Source organism: Grampus griseus (assembly GCF_964374135.1).
Source record: "Grampus griseus genome assembly, chromosome: 13".
Taxonomy (NCBI): Eukaryota; Metazoa; Chordata; class Mammalia; order Artiodactyla; family Delphinidae; genus Grampus; species Grampus griseus.
In genome coordinates this window covers 11,993,833-12,013,773 of record NC_139007.1, presented here as the reverse complement: position 1 = coordinate 12,013,773, position 19,941 = coordinate 11,993,833, and the positions used below count along the sequence as shown (strand labels likewise).

The 19,941-nt window shown below is 42.2% G+C and overlaps 1 protein-coding gene across 2 annotated transcripts in view; it reads left to right on the top strand.

The window, feature by feature from the left end:
* Positions 1-19,941, top strand: part of IMPG1 (interphotoreceptor matrix proteoglycan 1) — a gene marked incomplete at both ends in the record, with an annotated part of 94,094 nt that overhangs the window by 23,446 nt on the left and 50,707 nt on the right. For both annotated transcript variants that reach the window (XM_082669121.1, XM_082669120.1), the window contains 8 exons: positions 2,212-2,276; positions 2,875-2,978; positions 5,203-5,355; positions 12,112-12,170; positions 15,213-15,233; positions 16,570-16,817; positions 18,250-18,326; positions 19,316-19,398. In XM_082669121.1, coding sequence (XP_082525247.1) covers positions 2,212-2,276; positions 2,875-2,978; positions 5,203-5,355; positions 12,112-12,170; positions 15,213-15,233; positions 16,570-16,817; positions 18,250-18,326; positions 19,316-19,398 — 810 coding nt within the window. The remainder of the gene's footprint in view (positions 1-2,211; positions 2,277-2,874; positions 2,979-5,202; positions 5,356-12,111; positions 12,171-15,212; positions 15,234-16,569; positions 16,818-18,249; positions 18,327-19,315; positions 19,399-19,941) is intronic.

Sequence of the window (19,941 nt, the reverse complement as noted above, 5' to 3'; positions counted from 1 at the left end):
TATAGATTGAGATAGATGTTTGCACTATATTTGCAGATAAAATGAATGCAATACTCTGATAATTATCTAACATGTTTTTTACTTATTAGATACAGAGCAATTAAAATAGTTTAATTTTTAGAACTGATGAAAAATATTACTTACATCAGGAACGTGTTGAATGCAATCAGAGAGCAACCTGAATTTTGAACTCTCATTTGGTATTCTGTAAAGTGTTAGTATTTCTCAAACTAAACTGAAGCACTGAGCTGTGTCTTCTACAAGAACCGAATATCAAATCAGAAAATCAAAATGCAAAGAAAAAGCAAAGTACTTCCGATAAAAATGATTAAAGAAGAGAGATGCTGTTGTCAAACTCTAAACTCACAAATTACACTCATAACAGTTAGGAATCTAAATCTAAAGATAATAATACTGCAGAGAGAGCCACAAATTGGGCTGTATGAATTACAATTCTTTATAATGCTTTTCACATTTGTTCCTTGGTTTCTGTTCCCTTTGTCACCACCTGGCCCAGGACCTTATTAATTTACACTGTGCAAAACGTCAAATCCTCGCCTCTAACCTCTTACCCTCCTTAACTTGCATAACTGCTCCTGGGTTCATACATCTGAGATATTCCTTTTTTTACACTGAGCCTTGTTCAAAGGCTTTTCAAAAATACTCCCGCATCTTCCCCTCGCCCTTCTGAATATCCACTGCCACCCTTCTCCACACGCTCTGTGTGCAGAGGGTTGAGCAGGAGAGACTGACTCACTGGCCCCCCTTGGCCTCTGACTTCTGGGAAGGACCAGCCAGTGTGGATCAGGAAAGCAGAGGGAGGAGCAGAATGAGGTGAGCGACTTTATCACCTCCCCACGCCCCCAACCTGCAAAGTCTTCCAGGGCTACAGACCTCTTTCAGCAGCAGCTCAGCTCCTGTCAGGCAGCCCTCTCTTTCCACAGAGCCTTCTCTGTCTCTGATGGGTGGTAACTGCTGCATCACCTCACCCCTCCTGGAGAGGGGAGCTTTTAGTACCTCGCTGTTATCACCCACGGGTTCTGCACTCGCCCTTGTGGTTGCTCGTATACTCTTCCCATGACTTAGTAAGTAAGGCCTTTATTAGACTTTGCTCAAATTACCCAACTCTGAGTGAGCCATTTGTTCCCTCTCAGGACCTCCACTGAGGCAGAGGCCAAACTGATTCATCAAGGGCTTCACCCCCTGACCTTTCCAACTTTGCCTTCCATGAGCCAGGATCCCAACACTGCCACCATGACACTTCCCCACCACATCCAGACCGCACCCTGCTCATCCTGGGCTCTGACCACAGCCTTCCCCTCTGCCTGAAGAACCTGTCTTCTCCACCCCACCCACCGAAATCCTGCTGTCCTTTCAAGCTCCCTAGTCCCCTACAACAACAGAGGACCTAGCCATTCCCTCTGGTCTTCCATCAGCGTGAGCCACTATTTAGATCAAACAGTCAACCATGACTATATTGTACAAGCCCAGACACACTACTTTGAGACCTAATAGCTTATAGTAAGAAATCTTTCAGGGAGCTTCAATAGCTATCACTACTGCTACTCCTTCCTAAATAAAGCTTGCTAGAATGGGCTAATGTGATATGCAGACAACTCTATAACCATGACCTTGGGTGACACTCCCTGGCACTGCAAACCTACCCACAACTCCATTGCAGGCAATGATTATGTCCAGAACAGGGATTCAAGACACCTTCATTATCCAGAAATCTCTCTCTCTCATTATCGTAACCACAAGAGTTACTTTATCAGATAAACTTAATGACTCTCTGAATTTACAGGTTTGAGGGTCTGAGATTTTAGCAAGAATATTTCAGTCATAGATCATGTGATCAATTATCTTTGATGTCAAGGACACAGTTGAAGCACAATGGGGACTATAAAACATTGAACCCCCAGAACCATCTTTGCCTACTATGAAAATACTCCCCAGAATGGCAAAAAGCCAAGATGCTTATGAAAAACCCTGGAGTCAAACATAATTGTTTTTGGGTTGTTTGAATTTTTCTTCAAAGAAAATATATTAGAAGATTACTTAGGTAATGAAAATATAAGTAAACCTAGTTTTAAAATATACTTTCTCTCTAATTTTTAGGTCTATTCGGTATAAGCAAATTTAAATGCATTTCCTCTATTGTCATCAAACTCCTTTTCACCAACTCTCTTTTATTTCCTATTGCGGTAATAGAAAAGATGAAATACACACAACGGAGACATTAGGAGAGCCCGGTGAAACCCCTGAGTTTTCAACAGGTAAGCTTAAAACTCCTCGTTTCATCTGCTACTGAACCTTAATTCAAACCATCATGAAAGCATGTTATGTGAAAAGCAATGGTTAATTGAAGTCGACACAGTTTATAATGCACTTTCTCAAAACTAACTTGTATTACTAACCTTACACAATGATTTAAATTCATAGCATACGCCTTGGAAAATACAGAAAAGAATAAAAACAAAACCGAATCACCCATTATCTTACAACTTGGAGGCAATCATCAATATTTTCCAACAAACAAATTCAAGATAATGTATTCATGTGTCCTTTACCTAGTCGCAAAAAAAAAAAGTAACCAGATCTCATTAGGCAAAGCCATTTAACTGTAACACATCTAGGGGAGCTCCAAACTTGCGTTCTGGAAAGGAACAATGAGGAATTTAAGTGGGATCTCGAGTATGAGTTATATTTTGCTGAAGAACATATTTGTGTGATCTTAAGAGGAAATGAGTTCAGAATGCACCTAACATCTGTAATTTCCAGAGTGACAGGAAAAGCATGTGACATGGTGACCTCATTCTAATTTAAACTCCTCCAGTCTCATTTTCGTGCCTGTACTTTTTTAAATTTCCACAGACATTGCCAGTGTCTCACCCGGGTCCCTACCTCTCCCTCCTGATGACACACTCCTCAACGAAATCGTCAACAACACCCTCCCGGACACCAAGATGCCTACAATAGTAAGAAGTTCTCAATCTAGCCCTTCAAATGTCTGTTTAGTTTCATTAGTAAAACAGGGAAAGACAAGGGATGGACTGGCCATTCACTGTTATTAGTGCTGCATTTTTATCACCCCAAGTAAGAGTCAGTGATTTCCTTCTATTCACTGTTCTCACTTCCTCCAAGGGAGGGACTGAAAGGAAAAAAAAAAATAGATTGGAAACTAGGATAAAGTGAGAGAAGTTGCAACTTAATTATTAACTCCAGGAGGGCAGGGGCCCTTCTTCCCTCAATGCCTAACAGAACCTTATGTACAGCAGGTGCTCACCAAGCGTTAGAGTGAATAAATGATGGGTGAATGAATGAATGAATGAATACATCAGTCAACCCATCAATGAAGTCCTTTCTCCACTGAAGTGTAATCACACACTGACAGCAAGGGTAGAGGTCTTCTTCCCAGTCATGTCCAGCACGAATAGACCAAATAAATAACCAAATGACCGAAATCCTGCATGTCAAGCTGGGGAAGAATGAAAACAGTGTTTTCTGGCAAAAAGCAACACTGGCCACCACTCTGAGTGAAAGGGCACGCAGGATTGTTAGGGAATTGAATGTTGGTTATCACTAAAGGGGGACTTCTTAATTGAAGTAGAGTTGACTTACAATATTTTATTAGTTTCAGGTGTACAGCAAAGTGGTTCAATGGTTTTATACTCCATTTAAAGTTATGACAAAATAATGGCTATATTCCCCGTGCTGTAGAATAGGTCCTTGTTGTTTATTTATTTGATACATGGTAGTTTGTATCTCCTAATCAAAAGGGAGACATGCTTAACCTCTCCAAAAGCTTTGAGCGCAGAGCCTCAGTGCAGAAGCAGACAAACACCGCTCCCTTTGCTCCAGTGATAGAATTGTGGCAGCACAAGTCAGGCAGCAGACACAGAAGAGGGCAGTCATGTAAGGAAGGGACCCCAAATCAGAAGCTGGATCTTATCCTTATGCCGTCACTGCCACAGGTCTACCATTCCCTGTCGTCTGTGAGGCTTCTCTGGCCCTTTCCTCTTCCTGTGACCCTCCTTCCAAGGCACAGATCAAAGCCAGAAGGTGAAGGCAGGAAGTTCAGTCTCACCACCTCTACATGGAAATTCAGAGATGAGAACCCTGCTGGCCATTCTCTCTGGGCTTTAGGCTGGATGACTGTAGACTTGATGGAACTGTTGCTATGAACAAAGAATCTAAACGTTTTGTCTTTCTCAAAAATACTGTTTCCTCAACAGTGAAAACTGCTGTTGCAAAAAATTATTGAGAAACATATTCACTGCAAAATTTCTAAGACAACTCCAGTCTGCCTTCTCTCTTTTCTCACATTACCTGTGCCCCGTCTCCTTCAAAGTCTGATATAGGTCCCTCCTTCTCCTGTAAATATCCCCTGAATATTTTATTTCACATTCATCATATCCTCCCATTAACATCCTTTTCACCACCTACATCTATATTTATTCTTTCATTCAGCAAACATTGGGCCATGCACTAAAGATACTAAGATAAACAAGACTCAGTCCGGTCCTTCAAGGAATTTATAGTGCAAATAAGGGCAACAAAATAGCCTATGTGCTATGACTGAAGACGGCCGATGTATAGACAAAATAATAGGCTAGGACAGGTTGCTGAGGATGTGACCCGCCTTGTCGTGGATATTCACTGAGAGTTTTGTGCAGAAATGGTCTCACGTTTTTTGCTTTGAGGGACTCAATGAAGTGTGGGAATCACACTGGATTCAAGGAGATTTTATATGGGGTGACAAGATTACCATATTAAAAAAAACTTCTATGTGAGTGTATCAGAGGTACCAAGTGAGCAATTCAGATGTAATTTGCTAGTGCAAAGGTTCAGAGAAGGCAAAGGTTTCTACCCTAGATGGTAGAGGAGATGTTTTTTTTAATGAACCAAAGGATATTGGTAAAAGGTAAACAAGTGTGTGTGTGTGTGTAAATGCTTTCAGGAAGAGCACACAGTCACAAAATGATGGAGTTCTCAAGGATTCTACATAATTAACTCATCGGAGCTTTGATACTCCGTGAAATGCAGAGGCCACTGCTAGTTAATAGGACTTTTATTCTAGAAGCACTTAAGGCTTCATAACCCACTTCCTGAGACAGTATCAATATATATTATACAATGGAACCATTTGCTTGTGATTTATGTTAACAGAATCCCTTCTCTTTTTTTTTAACTCTAACCCAGGAGAGGGAAGTAGAATTCACTGATGCTGCTGAGCATGCGCTAGAGCAGAAGGTGGAGCTAAGCATCTCTCTGGCAAAGCAGAAGTTCAAGGAAGAGCTCACCGACTCGCAGTCCCCGTATTACCAGGAGGTTGCAGCCAAGTCTCAGCTTCAGGTGAGTGAACCCACCTCACACAACCAGAGCCCAAGGCAGGACTCAGATCTGGGAGTCAACAGCACAGAAATCCTCTTGACTCATCTTCCTGTGACCAGGCGTTCTTTTCATTTTTTTATTTTTATTTATTTTTTTTATTTTTACCTTTTGACCCCCTTCACCTATTTCTCCTACCTTCCACCCATCTCTACCTCTGACAGTCACCAGTCTATGTTTTGTATCTATGAGCTTGGTTTCGGGGGTTTTGGGTTTGTTTTTAGGTTCCACGTATATGTGAGATCATTCAGTATTTGTCTTTCTCTCTCTAACTTATTTCACCTAGCATAATGCCCTCGAGATCCATCCATGTTGTCGGAAATGGCAAGATTTCATTCTTTTTATGGCTGAATAATGTTGCATTGTGTGTGATGTATTCCACCTTCTTTAGCAGTTCATCCATTGGTGGACACTCAGGTTGTCTCCATATCCTGGTTATTGTAAATAATGCTGCAATGACCGTGAATCTTTTCAAATTAGTGTTTTCATTTTCTTCAGATAAACCCCCAGAACTGGAATGAAGTGGAATTGCTGGATGATATGATAGTTCTATTTTTAATTTTTTGAAGACTCTCTGCACTGTTTCGATAGTAGCTGCACCATTTACATCCCCGCCAACAGTGCACAAGGGCTCCCTTCTCTCCACACCCTCTCCAGCACTTGTTGTTTTTAAAAGGCATGGCATTCTTCATGGGTGATAAGTGGAAGAACTTATATGGTCCACATCATCCGTCACTAAATCAAGACACTATCCCAAGATGGCTCTTCCATCTCTGACCATCATCGCAGCTGCTTGTTCCTGGTTAATTTAAAAAGCTCTTCATTCCCTGCAGGGTAAATCCAAACTGTCATGCTGAACTTGGCATTTCTATGCCATGATAAGACTCCTGCCTTCCTTTCCAGCCTCGTCTTCACACCAGCTCTTTACTGTCCCCCTCTTTACACTCTACTTCCCAGAAATGCGAACTGCTTGCAAATCTTTTCCTACCTTTAGTCTTTACATGTGCTGCCTTCTCTGTCTGGAATGCCCTTCCCTGAGTTGCATTTTGCAAACTTCGTCATGAAATGTTCTCTCTACGCATCCTGGGTTCAGTGCCTCTCCTCTGGGCTAACACCCGGTGCCCACCGTTGTCACAGCACTTGTCACCTTGTCTTGAGATTGTTTGTTTACATGTCTATGGCTTTCATTGTCTCCACTCCTCTCTGCTCTCCGGCCACACTCACTGCCATGAGGGCATGAGCTTCCCCTTGAGGGCAGGAACTGCTTCTTTCATCTCTGCTGCTTACCTCCTAATGCAGAGCTTGGGATGCAGTTAACTACTCAGTAACTGTTTGTAGAAATGCAATTGAAATTAGAAGCATCCGTGAGATTATGTAACCATGAGCTACATTTATGAACAGCCTGGGTGCCCAAGCATCTTAGCGTGGCCAGGGAAAAACAGGCATCTAGTTCTCATACTTGGAAAATTCAACGCTTCCCTCCTCTTAGCTGGAGAGGAGATGAATAACAAAAACGTTCTCAACCTCCAACCTCTCTCCCCGCATCAGTATTCAGTCAATAAAATGTAAAGAACCTTTTCTATGAACTTCAAAGAGAAAGCATCAGCGTGGGATATTTATGAACCAGAGAAGTACTTAGACGTGGATTAGTAGATAGAATGAATTAAAGAATTGTCTGTTAACTCTTCTATTTGTTCTTTGAAACATTCTTTTCAACAAATGCTTAGGCTAGTCAGAATATCTTAAAATTGGATAATTGACCATAGACTGTCTTCACTGACCTGTTGTTAATTTTCCAAGCACCTAAAACAAAATGAGAATTTGGGGGGGTCACTTCCCTGACCTTGATTCCTCATTTAGAAACTAAAGATGACCTCGAAGTGCCTTTCCAAGTCTAAAATGCTCTGTATCGAAATAGTAGCACTGTTCTTAACGTTTTATATATATTAACGGGATTTTTTACGGGATTCTATACTTAAAGTAAAATCATTTCTCTTTTTGACAAGTGAACATACTGAGGTGCAGGGAGATTAATTAATACACCCAACAATGTCACACCTATTAACTAGCAGAGCCCAGATTCAGACCCAGGCAGCCTGGCACCAGAATCCCTGCTCTTAACCACTAGGCTATACTTTCTATTTTTCCCAAATAAATAGGCATGGGGAAAGGATTTTTGGATCAGCAAATGAACATGCCTCTTCTAGCCTCTGAAAAATTTATCAACCAAAGAAGAGCATGTCTTGCTGGATCTCGTTTCAGAGACCATCACATCAGTCTTGCTGGTTCCATTTACATGGTCACTGGAGCCCCTCTTCTCAGCACACCTGTTCCCCTTCCAGGCACCTGAGCAGTCCACCCAGCCGCTGCCATGAGATAACCAGCCAGCCTCACCACAGCCCAACACGCGCATTAGCTCAGCCATTCAGGCCTAATCAGGAATTAATGGCCGGTGCTTTGCAGTAATTTAATTTCCACAATAAAGTTAATGACCAATTTAATACAAATGTCAAAAGGAATGCTTAGTTGTTGTCCAAATGCTTTCTGCTGTGCAAACATCCAGGAGAACTCAACACGGCTGCCTTTTTTTAACAGACATTCCAGCAGAATCAGGAAGGCCTCTGTGCATTTCACATTATTAATAAGGTTAACTGGGCACTTAATTGGCAATTTAGTGGTTAGCCGCTCCATGATCAGAAGGTCTCCGGAAGATAAGTTAGCAGAATTAACTGAAGGCCTTTGTCATCGCCTCCTTAGACGCCTTCTGCACCCTCCTAATCAAAGCTGATTCTTAATCAGTCACAGCCAGGTTCACAGAGAGGACACGGGACCAGCAATCAATCCCGTCCGCTGGAGCCGGGGCTTAGGGGCTGCTCTCCCCGCGAGGCTCCCTGCTGCGCACATCGCAGCCGGGGCTTCTCCGGAAGCAGTTCTGTGTGTGATGGGTTCTTTCCAGATGTGTAACGGCATCACTGATATCCTGGACCAGATAGATGGACAAGTCAAGGGTCTGAACCTTGAGCTCCAGAACCTGCAACTTACACTTAAAACAGTCCACGCCAGGTGCTGTCACTGGAATGGCATTTGGGGGCACAAATGCCTTGTGGCCCCAAAGCCATTTGTCACAAGGCCTCCACTGAGCTTTCCCACCTGCCCCCGTAATAAAGATCAGCTCTGCGGAAACTGGCCTCCTCTCTCACCTCTATTAAGCCCACCGTGAGGTGGGAGTGGAGGCACGGAAACTTATTACCCAGGCCCCCTGCCCTTGACCTCTGTGAGGACCTTCATCCTGTCCTTCCCCGCTGAAGTCTGTCAAAAACAACTGACTGGGGCTTCCCTGGTGGCGCAGTGGTTGAGAGTCCGCCTGCCGATGCAGGGGACACGGCTTCGTGCCCCGGTCCGGGAAGATCCCACATGCCGCGGAGCGGCTGGGCCCGTGAGCCATGGCCGCTGAGCCTGCGCGTCCGGAGCCTGTGCTCCGCAACGGGAGAGGCCTCAACAGTGAGAGGCCCGCGTACCAAAAAAAAAAAAAAAAAAAAAAAAAAAAAAAAAAAACTGACTGAAGGCTTGCTCTGCCTTGCCAGCCTCCATGCCATGTGCCCACTGAGGAAGTAAAAGTAAATCGAGCTTTAAGGAGCTGGGAATCCAGTAGAGGTGGCAAAGACTAAGTAAATAAATAAAACAATATTACCAGCTCTCTGCTCACCGTGTCAGGCACTTACTAGTTATTCCTTGTGACAACCTTACAATACACGTATTGTTATCCCATTTTGGGTGAGAAGACCAAGATTCAGAGAGATTACGCAATAAACTCAAGGTCCTGCAGCTAGAAAGTAGCAGAACCGATTTTTTTTTTTTTTTGCGGCACGCGGGCCTCTCACTGTTGCGGCCTCTCCCGTTGTAGAGCACAGGCTCCGGACGCGCAGGCTCAGCGGCCATGGCTCACGGGCCCAGCCGCTCCGCGGCATGTGCGATCTTCCCGGACCGGGGCACGAACCTGCGTCCCCTGAATCGGCAGGCGGACCCCCAACCACTGCGCCACCAGGAAAACCCGGCAGAACCGACATTTAAACTCAGGTGTATACAGCCATCTCCTCGTCACACAAAAGCTGAGCTACCTTTATCACTACAGTTGTTACACACTCAGGGAGCAAAACCACTTCTAATACTGGTACAATAAAATATAATTTAGGTGGTAAATCAGTCTGCTGGGAAAAAAAAAAATCCACGATGCACTCCAAAGCCCAATGTTAAGTGATTTGGGGATTATCTGTGCGTCACTGCTCTAGTCCTTGGCATAGATAATGTAGACTCAGCAGTAATTTTAGATACAGTGACAATGCAGTGGCATATTGATGAGTTTAGAGAAAGAAAAGATGCTCTCAACTCGATTAAGCAAAGTTTGCTGAGTCCCTACTACACGGATGACGATCTGCTACAGACTGGGAGGAAAGGAGATAAAGATGAATAAATAGGACACAATCCCTGAGCCCAGGAAGCATAATCTCAATGAAGAGACAGCATGCCCCCTCATGGACTGTTTTACAGGACGTATGGCAATAAGTTCTAGAACAGTAGGGAGAAGAAATAATGGAGCCTGACTCGGGGGAGCTACAAATGCTTTTCAATAGAGAAGATGCTTGAGCTGTCTTTGAATGATGGCGTGGGGGAGGCAGTCAATGAGCAGAAGGTAGGAGAAGTTGCATTTGGGGCTAAAGGGAAAAAAAGGTCACAGAAGCCTGGAGGAAGTACGTGTCATATTTGGGGAGACACAGGAGTTAGTCTAGTGTGACCAGAGGACACGATATTGGCCGAAGGGGTCAGGATGGCAGGAAGTGCAAATGGAAATGTACTTGGAGGGGCAGATTGTGGAGGGTCTTAAATGTCATTCTAAAGAATTGGACCTTATTCATTAGGCACTGCAGCCCATCACAGGATTTTTAGTGAAGGGCAACAGATAGGGAATGATTAACTTGGGAAGAAAGTGTAGTCAAGGGGACATCTTCCTTCGCCCGCCCTAGCACACCCCCAGAACCCATTTCCTTTCCCTCCCCCTACACACACCCAGAAAACCATTCAGCAGTGTCAGAGGGGAGACAGGGAGGGTGTGCCTGCCATGGGAATATGAAGAACGTGGTAGAAACAAAAGTCATGTGGAATTCAGACTAGCAGGCATTGGTGACTGGACAGCAGGAGCACAGAGGGAAGGCGTGTAGGGTTGCTGGACTCTCTGGATGGAAGACCATGGGTGTTCGTGACCCTGACGGAGATAGGGAGCCTGGGAGGAAAGGCAGATCTGGAAGGAAGAGGTTCACTCTGGTTTGGGCGTATTTAGTTGATGGCAAAGTTGGGATTTCCATGTGAAGAACTCCAAGCTGCATCTCAGGTGATTGTGGAAGACCCCCCAACGAGAGGCAGAGGGGAGTGGGTGCAGGGAAAGGGGGACAGGGTGGGCCCTCCCTTCAGTGCTTTACTACTAACTGCTATCACTTCCTCATGGTCTCTCTTGCCTCCCTGCCTCCCACGAGTGAACTAGATGGGGCAGAGCCCATTTCCATGGTGATGTGTCCTGAGAGCCTAGCACAGAACCCACAGCAGAGCTTCCTGCATACATGGGAGTGTGTGTGCAATGAGGGGCTGAGAATGCAGACCTGCAGAATCCTTCCAGCTGAGGGAGAGGGTGAAGTCAGAAATAGGATGGAGTGAAGGAGACTGAGAAAGTGGCCAGAGAGATGGAAAAAGAACCCGAGAAAAGCAGGCACTCTGTGGAAAAGGACTGGAAAGTGCCCCTGGGTTTGGAGAGGACCATCCTCTTTGGGGGAACCCAGAGGCAGAAGCCAGGCTGCCGTGGATCTGGGAGCCACTGAGTACTGCAGTTGTAAACTGTTCTGATCACACACCTCATGAGCAATATGAAATCAAGCAAGCGTAAAGTCCACATAAATCTAAGAGCAAAACTAATAAGATTAGAGTTTGCTTCTACCATTTTTTTTACTCATTCTTTTTTTTTTCAATTGAAAGATGGTTGGTGTACAATATGGTATGTTACAGGTGTACAATACAGTGATTCACAATTTTTAAAGGTTTTACTCTATTTATAGTATTATAAAATATTGGCTATATTCCCTATGTTGTACAATGGATCCTTGTAGCTTATTTTATACCTAATAGTTTGTACTTAACCCCTTACCCCTGCATTGCCCCTCCCCCTTCCCTCTCCCCACTGGTAACTGCTAGTTTGTTCTATCCGTGAGTCTGCTTCTTGTTTGTTGTATTCACTAGTTTGATGTATGCTTCTACCATTTTAATTAGGTACAGCAGCCAGTTTGACTTTAATAATCCCTTTAACATTACAGATGTTTTCCAAATCATATAATTCAATTCAGAAAATATGATCATTACTCTGTGTGTATAAATAAAAATACTGTAGCCAAAAAAGTTTCTTCCAAATACCACCTTAAAATTATTTCATATTTTATGTAAAGTAACCAGTAAAGCAGGTCAGAACTACCCAATTACAGCTTTTAAATAAATAGCAAAACACTTTCCTCTGGGTTTTAGAAATAAATGAGAACAAAAAGTTTGGCCTCAATCGTTACTTCAATTTTCCATGTTCACTTTTTTCCCCTAACTCATCAAAAGTGTTTAGGCTTTCTCAGTTAGATAAGATCTGACCCAGTAGAACCAAAGAGTATTTCATAAATTTCTTTCTCTCTGCAGATGCAAAAGGTATTTAAGAAACTTCCAGGATTCAAAGAAATCCATGTGTCAGGATTTAGGTAAGAGAATCGGACTCTTCTCAATTTTTAACTTTCTTTCTCGCTATCCCCTTTTAAAAGCAATGTCATGAGGATTTTAAGGTCACTTTTACCCCAATTGTTTAGCTCCGCCAAATCCTGAAATCTGAATACATTTCAGATGAAGGAGTTGTCTAATTAGAACATGACTCTAGGTGATTTTTAAGGAGTAACACAGGAGCCGACCTCCTTCCTTCCTCCAGATTCAGAAACAGGCAAGGACAATGTCATTTACCAAACCTCTTAGGAAAATCCCTCAGCAGAGACAGATCCAGAAAAGTAGCAATTAGTTACCTTGATGTCAATTGCCTGGTTTCCTATCCAGTGCTAAGTACCGTCATTGTTTAAGCAAATCAAGTTGACCCTAGGGAGACAGGGGAAACTAATCAAAAGTGGTACCTATAGGGGTAAGAGAATTGGGCAGACAGGGATGGGGATGGAACTATTAATACCTGTTTTATCACTTTGATGCCTGACCGTACTTTTATACCGTTCTGATGTCTGGTCCATAGTAATGTATTACCATGCAAAATTTATAAAATTGAATATTTAAATAGAAGACATGAAATAAAATAGTGCCACGCTAAAGCAGGGTTCCATCATGTTCCCACAGCTTTCCCATAAGCAGGCCTATATCCAGTAGCATCTCAATATTCCAATGTGGGTTCAGGAGTTTTGGCAAGACTTTTGCATCTTTCTTTTAAGTTCTCACTATTCAAAACATCTACAAGGGGGATCATAATGTGGTATTTTTTTTACTGTGCCACAGGGCATATATCAGCCCTGGTGTGAGCAGAATGAGATCCCTTGCACTGAGGGGGATTTGTAAAACGGGAGGACAGGCCTCTCTCGAAGTTCCTCCTGGCCTGTCACCATCTGTTGTCTTAAAGCAAGAAGGTCCACAGGGTGGGTCCCACATAATCACAAAGAACAGTTGTGTAGGTGGGGGGCTCCGCCCATTTATTTCTCTCGAAGCTATCAGGACCCTCTGATTTGTGTAATTTCAGAGGAAGGACATGTTGAACCATGAAAGTAACAACAGATGAAACCCTTAACATTTACCAAAGCAGACTCATTTTTCTTTATTTCACGATGCTGCTTCACAGTACTCCATGTGAAATCAGATGGATTAGAGAGAAATAAAAGGTGATAGGAGAATACTCTGCATAGATGCAAGGTCTCCTGGATAGACCACTGCAGTTAAAGAATAAATTTTTAATTTAAACCTGAAGGAAAGGATAGGAACAGTTCTCTCGGTGGATGTTCAAATGCTCATTATCTCCTCTCTTCAAATAAATGAAAAACTAATAATAATTTAAAAAATCTGTTTCAGAAGAAAACCAAAATGTTAGGGGATGAAATTTTGCAAGGTAAATATTTTAAAGTTATTAGATCCTCTGAAACTGCATCTTTCCCGTGTGTTTTTCTCTGTAAGAGTTTATCCTTCTTTCTGTCAAGGATGCTTATAAAGTATATTTGATCGCATTTTCCCAGTGATTTCCATGATGCTACGTAGACTTAGTCTCCCAGAAAACATTTTGACCCCCGAATACAATAAATAATATGCTTATGAGTGTGGCAAACTTTTAATCCTGAAAAACAATGCTCAGAATATTGTAAACTTGTTATGAAGGAAATTGCTTTCTCATGGAGCCAGATCTTCCCACAGAAGACCTAAACTCCCAGGAGTCTCAAGGTACCCTCTTTCTATGAGCTCACTCTTATAAAACCTGATCTACAATTAAACAAATACTTTTATATCAGTGACCTCATTTGATTCCTGTAACACAACTGGGAAGAAGTTAGAACATCTATTATTAACACGGTTATAAGGAGGAACATTAAAGGTTCCACTTTAAATATTGCTTTATCTCTTAAAGCAACTATGAGAAACTATTAACAATCATTCAATCTAGGTGGAGGGTATATTCCTTCACAAACGTGTACACAGCTATCCACAGCAGCTTCATTTGTCTTAGCCAAGAACTGGAAACAACCCGAATAGCCATCAGCAGAGTCATAGATAAACAAATTGTGCTATATTCTTACCACAGACTGCTACTCAGCAAAAGAATGAACTACTGGAATACACAACAACATAGATTCATCTCAGAATAATCATGTGGAGTGAAAGATGCCCCCAAAAAAGGAGTATGATATAATTCCATTTGCATTTAACTCTCGATAATGCAAACTAGTCTACAGTGAGTGAAGACAGATGAGCTTCTAAACTAAATTCACGTTATGTGCCCAGAGAAGTCCAAAATGTTGTCGCCAGTCTGGTGACCAAATGGCCTTTTTTTCTGGCACAAACAGGTGGTGGCGTGGCAAAACGAGCCCAGGCTATGGTCTTCCAGGCCAGGGTTGGAATCTCGGCTCTGCTACTTTTCCACTGACAGCTTTCCCTCTCTCTGCATCTTCCCTTATCTATAAAATGGTGATCATGTTGTTGAAAAGATTAAATGAAGAAGCATGTGAACTGCCTGCAACAGACCACCCACTCAGTAAACAGGGGTTTGCTTTTCCTGCAACCTGTTGCATGGTGAATTGTTCCATCCCCTCAAGGCTTACTGATTAAAGCAATTCAAAAAACAGTCAGCAAAACTCCAGTTCCAGCCTCTGGTCTCAGATAAATTACCTTCAGGAGTAAACTAAGGGGATGAGAAATCCATTTATAAAATACTTTTTAAAACAACTTCCTGGCACCAGCACCCCACTGAAAACCTAAGATGTATAGGATATATTTGAAGCCTCTGTAAAAGGAATATAAGGAAATCAAAGAGTTTAAGTACCTAAAATCTTTGAACTAAGGCTCAAATCCTAGTAAGAAACATCATAGAATAATGTTTACTTCCTGAGATCCATATGGTTCCCAAAACTTCTATCCGAAGTCTGATGGCTCTGAACCAACATGGGAGACAATGAAACTTTTTTTTGTATGTGATTGATTCATCAAATGTCTCAATAAATTTCATGAAAATTCTTTCTCCCTTGCATGTTCCCGTTGTGTATGATGACATGAAGACCAAAGAAAGAAAGAGATGGGTAATTTGAACTTTTTTTTAAATGTTTTGAAATATAGTACATTTCCCCCACACACACACACGTTTCTGTGCTAAACTCTTGCAGATTATTTTTACGTATAAAGTCTGGGATAAGCCAGTGTCTTTTTATTGGTGTCTTATTTAAATGGAAGTATTTGATCAATTGCTCAGTAGTAGAAAAGAACCCTCAAATCAAAATCACTATGTGGAGAAGCAGGTAAACAGTGACTTACCTGATCAGCGAAAGTGTGTTCTATACAACTCAAAAGCTTTTCAAAAGAAAAACATAAAAACACCTATCTGTGATGCAAGTATGCTTCAACAATTTCTTAAATGTCATTTGTGATGGGAAGTTGTCGGCCTGGACGCACACTTGTGCATGCAAGCCGCCTAAGTCTGTAATAAAGCAGAGGAACTAATTTGCCACTTGTTCCCACGTCAGTGTGAATGGGAAAAGGGCACACTGTATCTAGCTTGGCTCCTGTAATTGGGGAAATAACCAACCGTAGACTCTGATTGATCGTGTGACCCGAAGAACTGCCGAGAATACACATTATCGGTTCCTGTGGCCTTTAAAACATTTTTGTATCCCTCTGTGTGGATTTATGGCACAAACTAAGAGGTAAAACCTGGTCCTGGAGGACAGAGCTAGAGAGGATCCTATTTCACGTTTACATGAGTAAAGGCGCTGATTCAATAAATATAACAAATACAGTTAATCATGAACTACTTCCCTTTCTCTTTTCTCACATCTTCCAAGATGTTATTTTAAAAGCAACTTGAGGGAAGAAGAGATTATGTTTAATATAGTGTTGTATTTTTTAATTAAAAAATTCTTCTTCAAAAAAGTAGAAAAGAAATAGCCTTGAGAACTGAAGCTTTGACTTGGCTAAAACACGTACATATTGTTGTCCCCCTGCTATATCCTACAAGAGGCTACTTGTAGGAAAAGAAAAAAGACAATTCATCCTTCTTGCTGATTGGCACTTATAAGACCACGAAAACACGGATCAATACCAGCAGCTCTTGACAATTAACTTTTTCACAAAGACCTGAAGTGAAAATGTATGGTCACTTGATCCAGTTAATAGTCTCTCTTCAAGCTGGATTTCAGTCCCATTATACATTCTATTTCAGAGCTGAAATATATGTCAATTCTTTTTCTACCTTTTAAATTTCTGACAAACACTGAAATTAGTTTCAAGTGTGTGATATTCATTAAAAGTCCGTCAGGAAAGAGGTTGAAGCTGTCCTGAAGCTTTGTAGCAACATAGTGATTCTCTTTATAAGGCATGTAACAATGGCTTTGGATGTGATGTGTCCTCTGCGATCTACAGGTCAAGCTCTACAGAGATGCAACTTACAGCCATCTTTCAGAGAGACAAGGCAGAAGCAAAAAGCCCTGCAGGGGACCTCCTGTCTTTTGATTCCAACAAAATTGAAAGTGAAGGAAACCTTCATGGAACGATGGAGGAAGACAAGCAAATGGAAATCTACCCCACAGCTTCAGACCTCAGAAAGCTGATCAGCAAAGCACTGGAGGAAGACCAGTCCTTGGATATGGGGTCAATTCAGTTCACTGATGGTCAGTGGGTGATTTCATAGTTCTGAGTTTATCCTCATCCTGACAGAGAGATGAGGAGGTGTGACTGTCTCCTGGTCACTGTCATTTTAACTTGGGTCCTGTAGAGTCAGTCATTTTGGTGACAGGCCAATCACGGATGGTTATCATTTCTGTCTTTCCTCACTGCCCCCCGGGTCTCATTCAATGAGCCTTTCATGACCACTTCACACCAAAAATAGCTCTAGGGAAGCCAAGAGGCTCAGCTCAGCCCAGCTCGACCACAGTCACCCAGTGGAACCCAGGTGGAGAGAAGAACTCGAGGAGAGTTCTGTTCCCTCATCTGGCACAGCCCAGATTCCCTCATCTAGTAAATGGGTCAGGTTCCAGGTGGCACATTTGAACTAGGATAATTTGAAAAGAGTTTCATAAAGGGACTATTTATAAAGGTTTCCCTAATGCCCAGAGGACTAGGACAGTTCCCCGGGGCTAGAAGCACCAAGGCCCCACTACTACCTCCAGGCCTGAAGGGCTGCCTAATGATCTAAGCCATCCCAAAGACAGGGAGCAAGGAACCACTGACATGGTCCATATAAGTCAACCTCCCATGGCAGGGAGTAGTGGGGAGAGAAGAGCATGGATCTAAAGAAATCAACAGGTAATCAGGCTCACTCAGGGTCCTCAGAGGGGGCCCTGGAGGGACCCAGGAGCCTGGAACTCTTCACCCAGTACTCTTGGCGTAATAGATGGGCACTAGAAATGCCATTTTAATGTGACATGGCTTGAAACTGGCATTCTCTGTCAGTTCTGTTTCTGTAGTTTAGAGAGTCAAACTCAATTCTGGAAAATTTTACAAAGATCCCTCGGGATGAGATGTAGGGTGTGTCACTAAAGTTGTCAGTAAACATTAAAATCCTCTTGGTTCACTTTTGAATTTCTAGACAAGGAAAGTTCAGTGAAAACTTCAGACTCATCTCTGAGAGCATCTGGTACTCTGGGTTGGTCTCTTGGTTGAACCCTTTGGGATAATCTGAGAATTGGGCTTCAGGGTGGAAGTAGGACTCGCAAGGACTCACATTCGGTCCTTGGTTCCAGTATTTATTTTAGCCATTTCTTTCTTTGTCAACTTAGTTATATTTTTGTCCCCACTGGCCTAGCCAATCAGTTGGCCTGCTTGGTCCACATGTGTACAACAAAACTAAACACCCTAAAAATCCACCTTAATAACTGTTCATGTCCCATAGACTAGCAAGATGCACCCCTTGCATGCATCCTTCAGCAGATCACTCAGATAATGACCACTAGTGCATCTGATGCTGATTTCTTGATGATTTGTTGTACCACTCCTTAAGAACCGATTATCGCCACATTTCCCAATCTTCACTGTTTTACTGCTCCAACCACAAAAGAAAAAAAGAAAAAGAAACACTCAAACCTTGTGATTTTTCACCCACAGAAATTGTTGGGTCTTTGCCAGGTCTTGATCCTGACACCCAATCGGTGCTGCCCACTCTCCTCGCTGACATCACAAAGGTGAGTTTGTTGTTCTTCTGTTCTTCAAATAGGAACAAAGCCTCGAAATCTTCCATCAGAAAAAGTCAGCTTAAGGACTGAACAGAGCAAGATCCCCTCTGCAATGCTAAATATAATTCTTTTCTGAATCTAAAAAAGAATGAATATATGTATATGTAGAACTGATTCACTTTGCTGTACACCTGAAACTAACACAACATTGTAAAGCAACTACACTCAAGAAAGAAAGAAAGAAAATTCTTTTCTGGTTTTTACAGGCAGTACTTGCTTACCCACTTCCACTATCTGTATTAATAAAATATAATACAACTTGCATTTCAAATATCCTTAAATTCAAAGTTTCCTTCAACATAGTTAGAGCTCTGTTTCAATTAGAGTCAGGAATTGCCATTTTTTGATAAAACAAATACATGTTCGTGAACTGAAAAAATACTTAAAGCAGAATATATTATTTGACTTTCTGAAATAAATATAACATAAAGATACTTTATAAGTTTGTCCTTAAGTCTTAAGGTCTTATCTATATGTTTTATGGGGGGTTTTAAGGATAAATTAATAACTTAGGAAGTAAAAAATAATGAATTCAGTAATAACTTTTGTATTTCATTTAAAGCTATGTTCATTTAATTTATGCCAAAAGTTGTCACTATGGTGTTCATAAATGGAAGTGCTAAGCTTTATTCCCTTTTTAAATAAAAAGATTCATAAGTTCGAATATGATTGACACACGTTGCAAAGTATTTTGGGTATCAGTTAACCCTATACAGGCAGACTCAGCCACGAGATCGTATTTTACTACTGTATCAATGCATGTTTTCCTTTCACGACATGTTTCTGTATCAGAACCTACAACAGAATCCACAATAGATTCAAGTCAACTATGAAATGATTTGCTTAAATTTAAATGAAAAGAAAAAATACAGAGTATAACCCTTCTCATATACAGAGAAATGTCCCTTGTCAACATCTGTCCTAAATTCCTTCTTCAGGTTGTTACTCTGAGTCCAGAACTTCCTCTTGGTCAACCCATGCTGGAGACAGTGGACAGAGCAGGACAGAGTCTACCTGGTGAGTTACTTCCCACAGGGTCTGTGTTGGATGATGACATCCTCTTTGAGGAATCCATCTATGACACTATCTCAAAGACCAGTGATAAAGTCATCCTCCACCCAGGAGAAGGTTTGGTCCCACCACTGTTTCCAATGGAAGAGCTGTCCACTGAACCACCTTCTTCTAAAGAGGTGGTCACCCTCAGCATCTTTCCCTCAGCTCTCATCCCCAGTCCCACAGAGAGCACTGATAGCCCTTTCCTGACGGATCTGGTGAAAGAAGCTGAAACCAAAGCAGCACCAACCGCTGCCCACCCAGAACAGCCATCTCAACTGAGCTTCAAACCTGAGAGTCTGTCAGGACAAGGTGGGTCCTAAGGCCCACGTCCATGACAAGGGGCTATGGCGACAGAGGATTGGGCTCTTACAATCAGTGTTTGTATTCCTATTCTCCATATACAGGCTGACCCCGGATACTGTCTGTTCTGCTATGTGTGTCTCTTTAGTGCCAATTAGCACACATGTAACTGGTCAATAAGGATGTCAGTAAACATCGAAATCCTCCT